We start from the raw sequence: 16,466 nt of genomic DNA, 5'->3' as shown, positions 1-16,466 counted from the left end.
GTTTCCGCTGCGCTCAGGTGTGACTGGGATGTGATTGGAGGAAGATTTTAGGCAGCAAGGATGGCCAGGGAGGAGAGGTGGGGGGTAAAGAAGCCTCAGAAGTCGCAGCAAAGTCTTAAAGATTCAGACAAATGTGCGACTTTCCGGTGATTTTACATTGAAGTCTATGGGAGTCGTGCAGCACAAGAATCACACAAAAGTAGTGCAGGAAGTATTTTCTTTTGTTGCAGTGACTCAAATCGCAGCAATTAAGACAACGCCCAATAAAATCTTTGTGTTTTCACCTGACCTGCGACTTTACATGTCATCAGAATGTCGCTGGAAAATTGCTGTAGTGTGAAGCAGGGCTTAGGGCTGAGGAAAGTGTGAGTTCCCAGGACTTCTAACAAGTGTGGTAGATGGAGAACATGTCTGATAATCACCGTTATACTGTATGCAGGTTCCTGCCCATTCTCTGAATTCAGTTAGGATATCCTCACACTCACTTACCCGACCTCCTGACTCCTGTGTAGGAATGGAGATAGAAGTTTCTGGCACTCTGGACCCACAGTGAGATCTACAAAATGTAAAGACTGAAAACTTTCTCTCTTCAAAGTCTTCAAGCAATAGATCAGCTGCTTGGAATAATTCCTCTTCATCCCCAAGTGACCAGTACCTGAGCCCCACAGAGACAAATCTGTACAACCCGACATGAATCTCCTAATGAAGTCCTCATCCTGAGTCTCATACAGACAGAAGATGGTCTGAGTACAGAAACTCCGATGACTGCCCTTCATGGCCCATCTTCTCATTGCAGGTTTGGCTCGGAGTGAGATGGAGATTCCTGTGACCTCTGAGAATGTCTTCACCTGATTTTCATTTAAGAGACCAAACAGGAATTGTACAGATAATGATAAATGTGAGTAATCTGAACTGAGGTCACGGAGTGATTTCCCTTTACAGATCTCCGGGAGGAAAATGCGTTTCATAAATGCAAACCAACCATCATCCATCCCATAATAGAGAGCAGCAAGGAACTCCTGTACACTCAGGTGGATGAAGCTGTAGCAGGTCTGGTGACGGACGTCCCAATGAAAGATGTTCTCATTCAGAAATACAGACTCCACCTCATCCAGAGAAAGTCCATGTCTTTCTAGATCTTTCTTCTCAAATAAGATTTGTTGGTTCAGAACTCCCTGATTGGCCAGAGCACACAGCTTCTTCAGACAGGTTTGTTTCCGGTGTACAGACTGCTCCTTCTTGCTGTGATGGGTTAGTAAAACCTCCAGGAAGAGAAGATAAATTGAAGTCGTTGTCTTACACTGAATTACATCCAAATCTTTTCTTATTTCTTGTTTCATTACAGTGCAGACAATCCAGCATGTGATGGGGACGGCACACATGGTGTACACAACGTCATTGTCTTTTATTATACTGAGAATCTTGTCTGCATCTTCTTTATTTCCATAGAATTTATGGACATATTCCTCCCGATCGTCCCTTGTAAATCCCTGGATTTCCACATTGCGAGAATCCTTGATGAATGTGTTAAGTTTCTCCATGGCCAGTGACCTTGTGGTGATGATCAGAGAAGATTCTGGGAGAACATGTCTCCTGAGCAAGCTTTGGAGAATTATTTCTTTGTGGGTTTCCATAGAAATGTCAGGACAACCCTCAGATTTCTCCTCCGGAGTCCACCTCAGTTCATCAAACCCATCAACTATGGTGAGAAGTTTTCTCTGACTTCCAGGATCCTTCAGAATAGACACCAGGTCATCTGAACTCAGTCTGCAGGTTCTGGATAAAAGTTCCACAAGACTTATGTTTTCAGGGATGGTGTTGATTTCTCTACAGCTCAGATAAAACACAAAATCAAACTTGTCTCGGTAGAGATCCCCAGAGGCCCAGTCCAGCATGATCTTCCTGGAGGTCATTGTTTTTCCAATCCCAGCAGGTCCTTGTAACACCACAATCTTAGGGATGAACCTACATTTATCAGGGTCAAAGAGGGCCTGGATTGTGGTTGGGGATCTTTTCTCCATGATCTGTAGATGTCTTCTGCCTGAACTCCTTATTTCTTCTTCTTTTCCCTCTTTATTCTGGGGCCCCTTTATCATCAATAAATTGGTGAATCTTTCCTGTAGATGAACACGGGAATTATATTCTGGAATCCTCTGGAAATTCTCTTTCATAGACTCGCTGTGTTCCTTACTGAGGTCTTTATGAGAGAGAAGAGAATATTTTATTCCTCATACACACATGAAATAATATTTATAAGACACAGTTGGAAATATTGTATTATAACCATAAACCCAAATAATGGAACCCTAAAAGAAGATAACCCATGACATACAGGAGGACTGTGGAAGTATCCAAACTATGGACACACCATCAAGACCAGAGGCATAAATAGAACCTATAGGGCTCCAGTGCAAGAAACCATGAAGAGCCAATATGACTGCTGTGACCCTTTCCATCAGTCCCAGGCCCTTTTCTCCAAGGGTGGGGCTCTTCCTTCTGAGGCAGGGGCTCTTTCTCTAGCCTTTTCCACTTGTTCCTGTCATGGGCCCATTATAAGCCCTGGTTCAGACTGCTGAGACTCATCATGTGACTTGCAACATGAAGTTGCTGGACACGTCAAAACACATTCATTTCAATGGGTGCTGTCCTAATCAAGGTGACTCAAGTCGCAGCAACAAGAAAAAGGATCCTGCAATACCTTTCTGTGACTTTGGTGTGATTTGAGTGCCATAGACCACAATGTTAAAGTGGTTGTAAACCCTTACAAACCACTTTGACCTACAGGTAAGCCTAGATTAAGGCTTACCTGTAGGTCCAAGAAATATCTCCCAAACCTATATGGTTTAGGAGATATTTGCCCGAAGACGGGCACCGCTATCTACGGCGCATGCGCCATAGACAGCGGCACGCAGGCGCACTGAGCGGGGTATCGTCGATGACGGCAATGCCGCGAGTCTCGGCTCCCGTGCGCATGCGCAGGAGTGCCATCATCGCTGCTCCGGCGAATCACAGCGCCGGAGCAGCGAGACCCACGGAGTCCCACCAAGAAGATGGACGCTCGGAACAACAGGGGACAGCGGCGACTTCGCTGGCTCCTGTGTCAGGTAAGTGGCGCATAATGGGCTACTATGCGATGCATAGTAGTCCATTATGCTTTGCCTTTACAGGGAATGAAAGAGGAAGTAAACTCATCAGGGTTTACTTATTCTTTAAATCACAAAATCACAATCAAGTCACAAGGAAATTGCAAGCAAGTTGCAAAACTTCGGGTTCACAGCAGTGTGAACTGAGCCCATGTTCTGAAGTGGGCCCCTTTCCTGCCATCTTGGCCCCCCTACAGGCCTGGTCTCCAGTGCAATCTTTGTGACCCTGGTAGTACCACCACTGATTCAGACTACAACAGAACAAAATGTTTATCCAGAAGAGATTTCATATGAAACGTGGATGTCCTACTAACCTGAGAATCTGTTGTCATGTGTTGTCTTCTTCAGATTGGCTGGAAATAAGATTAGGGAAGTGATTAGTCCTGACAAACCTCTGAAATGTATAAAATAATAACTAAGAGAGTTATTAGTGTAGCAGATCCTCCCAGACACCATCATCCCACCAACCCTCTGTAGATTGGAGTCTCTCCTCCTCCAGGTGATGGGGAGAGTCTTTGTCTGGTAACATCTCAGCACATTGCAGTGACATGTGACCATGGTGGGGGGCCAGAAAAGCCCCCAATTCTCTATGCAGGGATTACAGGCACACACCTAAAATCTGGAGCCTTGATGGAGGTTCAGGTGAATGCATGGGGCATAAGGCTCAGAACCCCGAGCAACAATCTTGAGGGTCTCCTAGGAATACAGCTATAAATATGGAGGTTCTGTATAATAGACAAGTGGCTGTAATTGTATTGCTCTGCTCGGCATGCTGAGTGATGTCATTGTGTTATGGTGACTGACTGCCGGTGTTCTGGCATATAGCGTCCGTCTATCGGATAGTGTCCGCCTGATTCCTAACATTTTTGGTCCTTCGAAGCCGTAACCAACATATTGGTTTTCAGATCAGACGGCCCCAACAAAACTTCGGTGAGTATTGGACTTTGGAGCTCACTGAACAATAACAGTCTCCCCACTCAATGTTGGTGGTAAAACAGGGGCGGGGCCTAAGATCTGAATTCCACTGTCTGTTTCCGAACTTAGAGTGATCCAGTCCAGGTGTTTGAGAGGTAAGATAATTTAAATTATTCTTAATTCTTTCTAAGAGTCTTTTCTTCTCTTTCTCTTTGATTCTGGTTTAATGTGTTGTAATTGCCGACAATGGTATTGATCGTATAATATCTAGATGATCCAGTGCTCGTAGACAGAGACACTTGGGGACGTTGTCTAAGGTAAAAAATTACGTTGCCCGCTGTCCGGACAGATAACAAAAAGATTTGAGGTATACTGAACGTCAGAGGTTGATTGCCTGACGCTGTCGGAGGTTGAATGCCCGACTATTTAAGCGCTGTTTAGTTAAGTGATCTAAAAAGATTGCAAGGCTAACTTTCTTCTGTGTGTGTTTACTTTAACTTTGCTCATGTTTAACCTTTTTTGATTCTCTCTATATTGTGGGGAGTGCTGATATTTTTACTCTTGTATTCCTATTGTTACCGTGGATTGGGTACAACAGTCTTTGTTCTTTTACATGTTTTGTGCTGCGTATTCCTAATGTGCCATTAGAAGGAGATAAGAAATCATTCTTCACGTTCTCATGATCTGTGTGTATGTAAAAAAAAAAGGAACGCACTGAACTCACTCTCCCCCTCCCCCTCCCCTCATGTAAGGAATGAGAAATGCTCTTCAAATTCCTTTGTGAAAGGTTGTATGTGTAAAAGTTAACCGTCTATGACAATACAGAAGGGTTATATTGTAAATATTGAAACTTAGCATAAAAGAAAAAAGGTACACTGATAACACCAGGTTGCTTTATTATTTTAGCATGCCATGGTGTTACAGGAAGCAAGTGGCAGAAATTGTTGATGGTTTGGAGGTAGATGGGAGACATGAAGGTGGATTGTACTGTGGAGTGAATAGAATGTTGTAGAATTATTATCAGGTGGCTTGATGAATGTGAGAAAAGAAAAGGCTGAGGATGTTTTCATTACTATGATGGTCGAGAAGCTGTTTCTCGGAAACAAGAAAATGCAGATTGCCTGACAGAGGTTAATTTGTGCATCTGTGAAAATATTAGGACTTTTGGTGGGAAAGAAAGTCTGAATAATAGTCTTAAAGGGGTTGTAAAGGTACATTTTTTATTTTCTACATAGGTTCCTTTAAGCTAGTGCATTGTTGGTTCACTTATCTTTTCCTTCGATTTCCCTTCTAAATGTTTTTTTTTCTTTGTTTTATTTGTCTGAATTTCTCACTTCCTGTTCCTCCTCAGTAAGCTGTTCAGTAAGCTGTTCTGGCTGACTAACCACCAGCTCGGATGATGGTGAGAAGCTTATTGAGGAGAAACAGGAAGTGAGATATTCAGACAAAGCAAAAAAACATTTAGAAGGGAAATCAAAGGAAAAGGTAATTGAACCAACAATGCACTAGCTTAAAGGAACCTATGTAGAAAATAAAAAAATTACCTTTACAACCCCTTTAAAGTAAATGTTTATATTGGATGAGTTATTTTTAGAATTCATAGACTTTCAACTGTGAAGTGTTAATGATACAATGCTGTTTATATTTGGGTACATTTATAAAGTTAAAAGGCTAAGTTCTGAATAAGTTCTATTTTGGGACCCTGTGGATTTCACTTGGGACCAGAGAATAAGGGGAACAATACAAAAGGGGTTCAAGTTTTCTTAAATTTTGGTAAAATATTGGGGTCTGAGGAAAAATATTCAGAGATGTGTGTGTAATATATGTATTTGAATAAATGAAAGAATACTGTTTTTTAAACAATAGATTTTTATTCAAATTTTCACAGGGTATAAAAACATACAAACCGACTTTTGTACAGAAAACGTTTGGTTGTAGCAGTCCGCTTCAAAAGGAGACAGTAAATACAAATTCCATTGACAAAGTAATTACAAAAATAACAGGAGAATGCGACAATTTACAGGCACACATTACTTTGCACACACTATCTCCACTAACTAGAATTATAGAGCCCTTCCTCTGTAGGTGCCCCTTGCGGGATCTAACTGCACCCCCAAAGGAGAGTCCAGGCATGGTCGATGTACAAACATATGTCCTGCAATAGAAAAGTAAGAATCCAGCAACATATATGACCATTACTCCACGAGTTTAAGATCTACTCAAAATATTACACTGCTGGCTCCCTATGATATCTGCTATACATCATACAGAAAGTCGTAAAAAAGACAAGAAAGACAAAAACAGAACCATAACAGGTAAGAAACAAAGGGGAAGGGGTAGGGGCAGGGAAGGAATCTATAACTAGATTCCAAAACAGGGTGCTGTCGCTCGTCATAATGCATTAGATATAAAGAAAAAAGAAACAAAGTGAGGTGTAATACATCAAATGGCTATGGTACATTAACCTTATACCAGTCGCACCAAGGTTGCCAATTATTCAGAAAAGTAGTACGTTTACCCGATGCCGATGCCAAGATTAACTCATATTGATAATGAATAGCGAGAGTCCGAATGACCTCCAGAGCGTCCGGGGGTTGAGGGGCTTTCCAAATCCTAAGAACTATTAATTTAGCGGCCAAAAACAAGTGGGTCGTAAATTGCCTAAGCGAGGGTGGAATATCTCCTATCCCTACATTAAGCAATGCCAATGCAGGGGAGGGGGGTAATAAAAGAATACTGTTTTTAACAACTCCAAGGTAAGGAAGGTGTTTGGTAGTTTGATCTGTGATCCTGTGCTCATTCATGTTAGATAAAGAGTATCCATTTTCCCAGCCCCAATTCAAGTGCAGATATGACACCCCCACCCCCTCCTTCTACACAACTGAAGAATGAGGCGCGTTCCTATCTATGGGGTGGATGTCTACTGATTACACGAATGAGTACACAATTTAACCTTTAGAGGTATTTTAGAGTTTAGAGCATTAAATGAAGGTATGAAATAATGTTGACTACACAGTCCTTAGAAACAAAGACAAATGATGTCCTTCCTGGGTATGACAAATTTTTGTAGAGCCTGGATTCCTGGGCATTCCATGCTGACTGCCCCATTGGTACAGGCAATACACGGGAGCCCAATGGCCCCCCAGGAGGCCATAAAATGGAGTGAGGAAACAGACGGCTTTTACTGACATAAAACAAGTCCTTTCTAGTTCATCAGTACTAGCCTTACCAACCAATGACAAACCTTTCCAACAAACAGTAGACTCAAGGGAAGGTCACATGACATCAGTACTTACACAGTCACATGGCGGGCACCAGAGGCCGATTGCTTACTACTCTACAAAATTAGACAGTGTAACTAGAGCACTTCTACCCTGTGTACAAGCACTGGTAGCTACAGCGGTGTAGTGGGTGGCACAGTGGTGTAGTGGGTAGAACTCTCACCTAGCAGTAAAAAGGGTCGCTGGTTCAAATCCCAACCACAACACTACCTGCCTGGAGTTTGCATGTTCTCCCTGTGCCTGCGTGGGTTTCCTCCGGGTACTCCGGTTTCCTCCCACACTCCAAAGACATGCTGGGAGGTTAATTGGCTTCTGTCCAAAATTGGCCCTAGTATATGAATGGGGACCTTGGATTGTGACTCCCTTAGGGTAGGGACCAATGTGAGTGTGCAACGTACAGGGGTAGGGGGTAGACACTCACTCAGGCTGAACCGGATGGACTGGTGTCTTTATTCAACCTTACTAACTATGAAAGGTACCACATGCAGTGTCTGTTATCCTGTTACAACAAAAGATATCACATTTGAACCCAGCATGACACCTTTCCTGTATGACAATACTCTTGACACAACCTCACCTAACAATACAGAGGTGTACTACATTAAACCCATCCACACTACTACCACTTCCTACTGATGGTCATAAAACATGACTGCACTGTTGCCATCACTGAAAAGGTACTGCCACAACGTGATCTGAAAGATGTACCGTTATCTAACCCTGACATGACACTTTTTGTTGATGGTTTTAGTAAGAAAAATCCAGATGGCACAAATGCAGCTGGGTATGTAGTAGTGACACAGGATGAGATTTTGGAAGCTGGGCCACTACCAAAATATTATTTAACACAAGTTGTAGAACTTGTAGCACTGACAAGAGCATGCATACTATCAGAAGTAAAATCCGGAACCATATGCACTGACAGTCAATATGCCTTTTTAACAGTACATGTTTTTGCACAACAATGGAAAAACAGGGGGATGGTCACCTCCAGTGGTAAACCAATTTCACACACGGCCTTCATTCTAGAATTCCTAGATGCAATACAGTTACCAAAAGAGCTTGCAATCTGCAAATGTTAAGCACACACAAAATATACAGACCCCATCATAAAGGGAAATAAAAGGGCAGATGAGGCAGCCAAAATAGCGGTACAAGAAACACAAATAATGACAGAAATCCATCGAGATAGATCATACAGTCCTTACTGATATGCAGCAGTATTGACACATGGAGTAACTCATGTGTCAAACAGGGGGGTGACTGAGATGTTTATTTAAGGTATGTACAGTCTATGGCTTCAACTACTAAAAAAAAAAACTTTTTGCTCTCAATGCATTAAATGTTCAAGATACAATGCTCAGGGAGGCATAAGACCACAGAAAAGGAAGGAATTGGTAGGAAATGGACATTATAGATGGGAACTCACCATGTTGTGCTCTCCTCTCCTGGAGGTCATCTGCAGGTCCCATCAGACTGATCAGTGTAAAGACATGAATGGTGACATCCAGAGCCTCTTCTTCTCCATATGTGTCTATCAGGAGGTTCTTGGTGGTGATCCAGTCTGCATTTTCTAGTCTTCCTCGGGGGATGGGCTGTGTATCTCCATAGGAGAAATCAGACAATTTGTTCCTAAATCTCTTAAAGTCACATTCTATCAGATCCTCCAGAGAATATATGAGAAGATCCCCGGGGGTATGTCGGGACATTCCCGGGACACCAGGAGCCGACCCTGCAGAGAGAACAATCAGCAACCATAAACATTCATCCTGATTGGATGATTTCCGATAAATGACAGCAGATATAGTGCCTTGAAAATGTATTTATACCCCTTGAAATTTTCCACATTTATGTCATGTTACATCCAAAAATGTAAATGTGTTTTATTGGGATTTTATGTGATAGACCAACACAAAGTGGCACATAATTGTGAAGTGGAAGGAAAATGATAAATGATATAAATATGTGAAAAGTGTGGGGGAGGGGGATTTGTATTACGCTGAGTCAATACTTTGTATAACTACTTTTCGCTGGAATGACAGCTGCAAGTCTTGCCACAAATTTTCAATGTGATTTAGGTCTGGACTGTGACTGAACCATTCTAACACATGGATATGCTTTGATCTAAACCAGGGGTAATGAATTAAAATTAAAGGAGGTCCAGTCGCCAAAATTTTCTTTGGGCCGAGGTCCGAATCTCAAGTCTGTGCTACGACTCAGAAATATTGTAGTAACTGTATATCTATCAAAAACATGAGAAATGTACAATTTCCTTAGCATTTCAACAATATTTATTGTCAAGTTACATCTGGTTATCCCAGATCAAGTTAAATCTGGTGTCCCCATCACAGTGCCCCTTTACATCAGGTGTCCCCATCGCAGTGCTTCTTTAAATCAGGTGTTCCCATCACAGTGCCCCTTTACATCAGGTGTCCCCATCACAGTGCCCCTTTACATCAGGTGTCCCCATCACAGTGCCCCTTTACATCAGGTGTCCCCATCACAGTGCCCCTTTACATCAGGTGTCCCCATCACAGTGCCCCTTTACATCAGGTGTCCCCATCACAGTGCCCCTTTACATCAGGTGTCCCCATCACAGTGCCCCTTTACATCAAGTGTCCCCATCACAGTGCCCCTTTACATCAGGTGTCCTCATCACAGTGCCCCTTTACATCAGGTGTCCCCATCACAGTGCCCCTTTACATCAGGTGTCCCCATCACAGTGCCCCTTTACATCAGGTGTCCCCATCGCAGTGCTTCTTTAAATCAGGTGTCCCCATCACAGTGCTTCTTTAAATCAGGTGTCCCCATCACAGTGCCCCTTTAAATCAGGTGTCCCCATCACAGTGCCCCTTTAAATCAGGGGTCCCCATCACAGTGCCCCTTTACATCAGGTGTCCCCATCACAGTGCTTCTTTAAATCAGGTGTCCCCATCACAGTGCCCCTTTAAATCAGGTGTCCCCATCACAATACCCTTTAAATCAGGTGTCCCCATCACAGTGCCCCTTTAAATCAGGTGTCCCCATCACAGTGCCCCTTTACATCAGGTGTCCCCATCACAGTGCCCCTTTACATCAGGTGTCCCCATCACAGTGCCCCTTTACATCAGGTGTCCCCATCACAGTGCCCCTTTACATCAGGTGTCCCCATCACAGTGCCCCTTTACATCAGGTGTCCCCATCACAGTGCCCCTTAACATAAAATGTGCACATCAGGATTTCCCTTAACATAAAATAAGTGTCATGCTGATGGCCACATTTTACATTAAGGGGCACTCTGATGGACACAACAAAACATGCCCCTTAACTTAAAATTTGCCCATCAAAGTGCCCCTTTTAATATAAAATGTACCCATCAGTGTTGCTCTTAAAATAAAATCTGCCCATCAGCGTGCCCCTTAACATGAAAAAAGGGTCACACTGATGGGCACCTATTATGTTAGGAGGCATTCTGATGGACAATTTTTATTTTAAGGGGCATGCTGATGAGTATATTTTTAATGTGCACATCGATGGGCATATTTTGTAGGGCACATTTTGTTGTACCCATCAGCGTGCCCCTTAACAAAATATGCCCATCGATGTGCACATTAAAAATATACCCATCAGCGTGCCCCGTAAAATAAAATTTGTCCATCGGATTACCCCTTAACATAAAAGGTGCCCATCAGCGTGACCCTTATTTTATGTTAAGGGGCACATTGATGGGAAAATTTTATGTTAAAGGGCACTCTGATGGGCACATTTTATTTTAAGGGACACGCTGATGGGTATATTTTTAATGTGCACATCGATGGGCATATTTTGTTAAGGGGCACCTTAACAAAACATGCCCATCAGTGTGCACATAAAAAATATATCCATCAGCGTGCCCCTTAAAATAAAATGTGCCCATCAGAGTGTCCTTTAACATAAAATTTTCCCATCAGCCCTTTAAAATATGCCCAACAGTGTGCACAACACTGATCACTAATAGATAACTAATGTGCCCACATACCTTAACTGCAGGAGTGTGGGCACAACTGAAGCTGCCTCGCGATGAGATCCAGGACCCGGGAACCGCGGGCAGCAGGGGGGCAGGGCGCGCATGTGACATCACACCCCTACTGCCCATGTCTCTTCAGCTCCAAGAGACACAGCCAGGAGCAGGGGGCGGGCGCATGCGCGCAGCGTCACTGGTCACTGGTTGCTGGGGAAACCTGCGGTCCCAGCAAACCAGTGATTGCTGTCACTTGCTACACTGGCGGCATGGCGGTCCAGGCAGAAGCGCTGCTCGGTCTGGACTCGGACCGCGGGCCGCCATTTAGTGACGCCTGATCTAAACCATTCCATTGTAGCCCTGGCTGTATATTTAGGGTCATTGTTCTGCTGGAAGGTGAACCTCCTCCCCGGTCTTAACTCTAAGCCCTTGTACACATGGAAGGAGATTCCGACGGAATGTGTCCGAGCAGACCGTTTTGTCAGATATTCTGACTGCGTGTGGTCTACATCAGGCTGCGATACTCCGACGGACCAAGTTTTCCAACTTGTTGGTAAAATTTTCAGACAAAATGCTCCGATCGGACATACTCCGATCATGTGTAGAGAATTCCGATCGGACAAAGTGCCACGCATGCTCAGATCAAATTCCTACACCAAAGCTATTGGCTACTAGCGAGAACATAGTCCCGTCATAACGAAATAACGTCATCACGTCGGATTTTCCGACAACTTTGTCCGACCATGTGTATACAACAGTTTTGGCCAAAATCCATCGGACAAAATCTGATGGATTTGGTTGTCGGAATCTCCGACCATGTGTATAAGGGCTAACAGGTTATCTTCTAAGATTGCCCTGTATTTGTCTCCATCCATCTTTCCATAAACTCTGACCAGTAGGGATGAGCCAAACACCCCCGGTTCGGTTCGCACCAGAACATTCGAACAGACCGTAAATTTGTGCGAACTTTAGAACCCCATTGAAGTCTATGGGACTCAAACATTCGAAATTAAAAGTGCTAATTTTAATGGCTAATATGCAAGATATTGTCCTAAAAAGGGTTTGGGGATGTGGCTCCTGCCCCAGGGGACATGGGTCAATGCCTAAAATTATTATAAAAACGGATGTTTTTTCGGGAGCACTGATTTTAATGACGATTAAAGTGAAAAAAAAGTGAAATATTCCTTTAAATATCGTGCAGGGGGGTGTCTATAGTATGCCTGTGAAGTGCCACGTGTTTCCCGTGTTTAGAACAGTCCCTGCACAAAATGACATTTAACGGAAAAAAAGTCATTTAAAACTGCTTGCGGTTTTAATATAATATCTGGTTCCAGCAACATGGATGAAAATCATTGAGAAAAATTGCAGGGGTAGCCCCCCTGCCCATTACCAGCCCCTTTGGGTCTTGTACGGATATTAAGGGTAACCCCGTACCCATATTAAAAAAAGGAAAGGCGTGGGGCCCCCAGGCTTTATATACTCAGAACAGCAGTATACAGGCGGTGCAAACAAGACAGGGACTGTGTACGTTTGTTGTGCTAAGTAGAATTTGTTTGTAATTTTGAACTGGTACATTTTTAAAGTGTAGCTCCAGTCAAAAAAACGATTTTTAAGCTTTTTGGAAAACATAGGGAAGGGTTATCACCCCTGTATAATTTGTTTTGCCGTCCGTCTTTTTTCATCTCACTTCCTGTTGTCTCCTTCCGTTTGAAAGTAGGAGATGTTTGTAAGTTGGATGTTTGAAAGTAGGGGCCTGCCCTATATGCTCAGCAGAAATGGCGGAACAAGATGTTAAGCCCTCAAAGTGACTCTTGGTGGGTGCTGGAGCACCCTGCTGTGAACGATTATATCAAGAATTGTACTTACATGCCATTGTTGAACAGTGGTAGAAAAATTGGGCCTTTGGTGGTTGTGGTGGTGGTGCTGGTGCCACAACACTATAAGTCCTCACAGTTACTCTCGGTGGACACAGGAATGGGCCCTGCTGTGAAATATTATATCACGAATTGTAATTACATGCCCCTGTTAAACAGGTGATGAAAAATTGGGCTTTAGGCACTGCTTGCTGGTGCCACGACACTGCAACCTCTCCCAGATACTCTAGTTGGAGTGCAGGAGTGAGCCCTGCTGCAAAGCATTGCATCAAAAATTGTATTACATGCAACTGTGTCAGGGCTGGCTTAGCCCTTCCTCCTCTCGGCTGGCCGCTCAGCTGTTGGCTAATTGCCAGATCTCTTCTCTCTCCACTGTTACCAGCTGTTTCCGATGATGCTCGTCTGGCCTGCCTATTTAAAGTCTCCAAGCTCATTTCTCCATTGCCTTCACATTTGGTAACATCACTAGGAACCATCTCCTGCTGTTGTTTCAAGACTGGTTTGCTACATCCCTCCTGGCTTCCTTCCTGCTTGCAGTTGCATACCTTGGATCCCTGACATCTGGACTGGCTGATTACCCGATCTGGTTAATGAACTTTGGACTGGCTGACTACCCGATCTGGCTACTGGACCCTGGCTTGCTTGACTACGCTTTTTCCTATTTATCTTTTTATTTTTATTAATAAACTAGTGCGATTTGATTTTACTTCTGTCTGTTTCATGGTCCCTGACAGTACGTGAAGGCCATGAATTCAGAAGATACAGTCAATCCACTTGTTGGTAATATTTTTTCCAGATTGGATGAGCAAGATCACTGCATGGATCAGTTTGCAATAGCTTAACAAACGCTCCTGAGTCGCACGGCTCACCTGGAATCCCCCACAGTGGCTGCTCCGGTACAACCTGAGTCGCAGGCCATTCCTGCTGCTGCGCCAGTCTCTGTGCAGGCACCCGCCTCGAGTATTACCTCTATAAGAGGTATGTCTGGTTCTACTCCGCTTCCCCAGGGATTTGGGGGCGATCCAGTTCAATGCAGAGGGTTTCTCAATCAGGTTGAGATATACTTCAAATGCTGCCCCAGGCATTTCCCACGGACAGAAGCAAAGTAGGTTTTGTGATATCTTTGCTTTCTGAGAGAGCCTTGGCCTTGGCCAACCCTCAATGGGAGACGCAAAAACCTGTTGTCTTAAATTACCCTCAGTTTGTGGTCTCCTTTAAAAGGGTTTTTGATGTTGCCGCACGCTCCGCTTCTGCCCAGTGCCTCATGTCCATCAAACAGAGTACGAGAACTGTTGCCGACTACGCTATTGAATTCCGTACTCTGGCAGCAGAGGTTGCTTAGAACAATGAGGCCCTCCTGGCTGCTTTTTCTCATGGTCTCTCAGATTCCATCAAGGATGAGATAGCAACCCGAGATATACCCACTGAGCTAGAGAGCTTGATCTCGTTTGCCATCCTCATTGACTCCAGACTCAGAGAAAGACTTGCGGAAGCACTTGCGGAAGCCTCCTGTACATTTGCCTCCGAGCTTTGTAGTCCCACCCATGCCTCCCTCACCTCCCATGCCTCCTGGTACCGAGTTGGTGAATGAAGATGAACCCATGCACCTGGGTTTCACGGGTCTCTCTGTCATGGACAGACCTTAGGTGGCGTTGTTTCGTCCCCAGTTAACCAGAAGGATAAGCCCCTGGTTTTGGTCACCCTTTGTTGGGCTGAGTCGTCCATCGAGATACAGACTCTAATCGACTCTGGGGCTGCAGGCCTGTTCATTGATGCCGCTTTTGTTTCGCAACACTCGATTCCGCTGAAGTTGCGTGACACTCCACTTGCCATTGAGGCTCTTGATGGGAGACCTTTACAGCCTGCCCATGTGACTCATGAGACGGTTCCGTTGTCCATGGCCGTAGGGGCTCTTCACCATGAGATAATCCAATTCCAAGTTATTTCCTCACCCAGATCTCCACTGGTTATTGGCTATCCTTGGTTACAGAGGCACAACCCCTCTTTTGATTGGCTCCATGCTGAGGTTCTCTCCTGGTCACCACAATGCAGTAAGACATGCTTCCTGAAGGTATCCAAGGTCCTGTGCACTGCTTCACTCCCCTCCCTGCCAGAGGAGTACCGCGATTTTGGCCCTTATGATTGCGCAATTGACCTTCAACCTGGTGCCATACCTCCTTGTGGCCGGGTTTACCCTTTGTCGGTCTTGGAGGATAAGGCCATGGAGGAGTATGTTGCTGACGCACTTTCTAGAGGTTTCACCCGCAAATCTTCATCTCCTGCTGGTGCTGGTTTCTTCTTTGTGAAAAAGAAGAGCGGTGAACTGAGACCTTGTATAGATTATAGGGGTCTCAATCGTATCACGATTAAGAATGCCTATCCAATTCCATTGATTGCTGAGTTATTTTACTGCCTCAAGGGAGCAACGGTTTTCACAAATCTTGACCTGAGAGGGGCATACAGTCTTGTGCGCATTAAGGAGGGCGACGAGTGGAAGACTGCGTTTAATACCAGAACAGGCCATTATGAATACCTGGTAATGGCCTTTGTAATCCCCCGGCAGTTTTCCAGGAATTTATTAATGATGTCCTCCGAGATTTGTTGCAATTGTGTGTGGTGGTTTATCTCTATGATATCCTCATATTTTCCAAGTCCCTGGAGAGCCCCCACACAGATGTCTGTCGTGTACTTCAGAAACTAAGAGAGAACAATCTCTATTGTAAACTGGAGAAGTGCGAGTTCCATTGTGAACAGGTTACATTCCTGGGCTATGTCATTTCCACTGCTGGTTTTTCAATGGACCCAGAGAAACTTTCTGCAGTCCTACAGTGGCCTCGACCCGTGGGTTTACGTCCTCTGCAGCTTTTCCTGGGCTTTGCCAATTACTATCGGAAGTTTATTCGTAACTTCTCGTCTCTGGTCAAGCCTCTGACTGATATGACCAGAAAGGACGGTAACCCACAGAGTTGGTTTCGGAGTCCATTAAGGCCTTTGAGACTCTCACGGCTGCCTTTGTTTCTGCTCCTGTGTTGGTACATCCTTTTATCCTAGAAGTTGATGCTTCTGAGACTGGAGTTTGCGCCCTTCTGTCCCAACGTCTTAACTCTGAGAGCTCTATGCATCCGTGTGGCTACTTTTCCAAGAAATTGTCACCCGCTGAGTGCAATTATGAGATTGGTGACAGAGAGCTGTTGGCGATCATTTTAGCCCTGAAAGAATGGAGACATCTCCTTTGAAGGTACCAATGTGCCCATTCTTTTTCTTACTGACCATA

General features: G+C 44.3%; 1 protein-coding gene across 3 annotated transcripts in view; it reads right to left on the bottom strand.

The window, feature by feature from the left end:
- LOC143963522 (NACHT, LRR and PYD domains-containing protein 3-like) overlaps window positions 1-16,466 on the bottom strand; it is a 262,510-nt gene that overhangs the window by 36,739 nt on the left and 209,305 nt on the right. For all 3 annotated transcript variants that reach the window (XM_077473192.1, XM_077473191.1, XM_077473193.1), the window contains exons 3-5: window positions 8,769-9,071; window positions 3,458-3,496; window positions 490-2,197 (exon numbers count right to left, since the gene is read on the bottom strand). In XM_077473192.1, the coding sequence (XP_077329318.1) occupies window positions 490-2,197; window positions 3,458-3,496; window positions 8,769-9,071 (2,050 nt within the window). The remainder of the gene's footprint in view (window positions 1-489; window positions 2,198-3,457; window positions 3,497-8,768; window positions 9,072-16,466) is intronic.

The sequence above is a fragment of the Lithobates pipiens genome, unplaced genomic scaffold (assembly GCF_037356315.1).
Source record: "Lithobates pipiens isolate NorthernLeopardFrog02 unplaced genomic scaffold, aLitPip1_a1.2 Scaffold_8, whole genome shotgun sequence".
Classification (NCBI taxonomy): domain Eukaryota; kingdom Metazoa; phylum Chordata; class Amphibia; order Anura; family Ranidae; genus Lithobates; species Lithobates pipiens.
The sequence above is the reverse complement of the archived record's forward strand: the minus strand, read 5'-3'. Positions and strand labels throughout refer to the sequence as shown.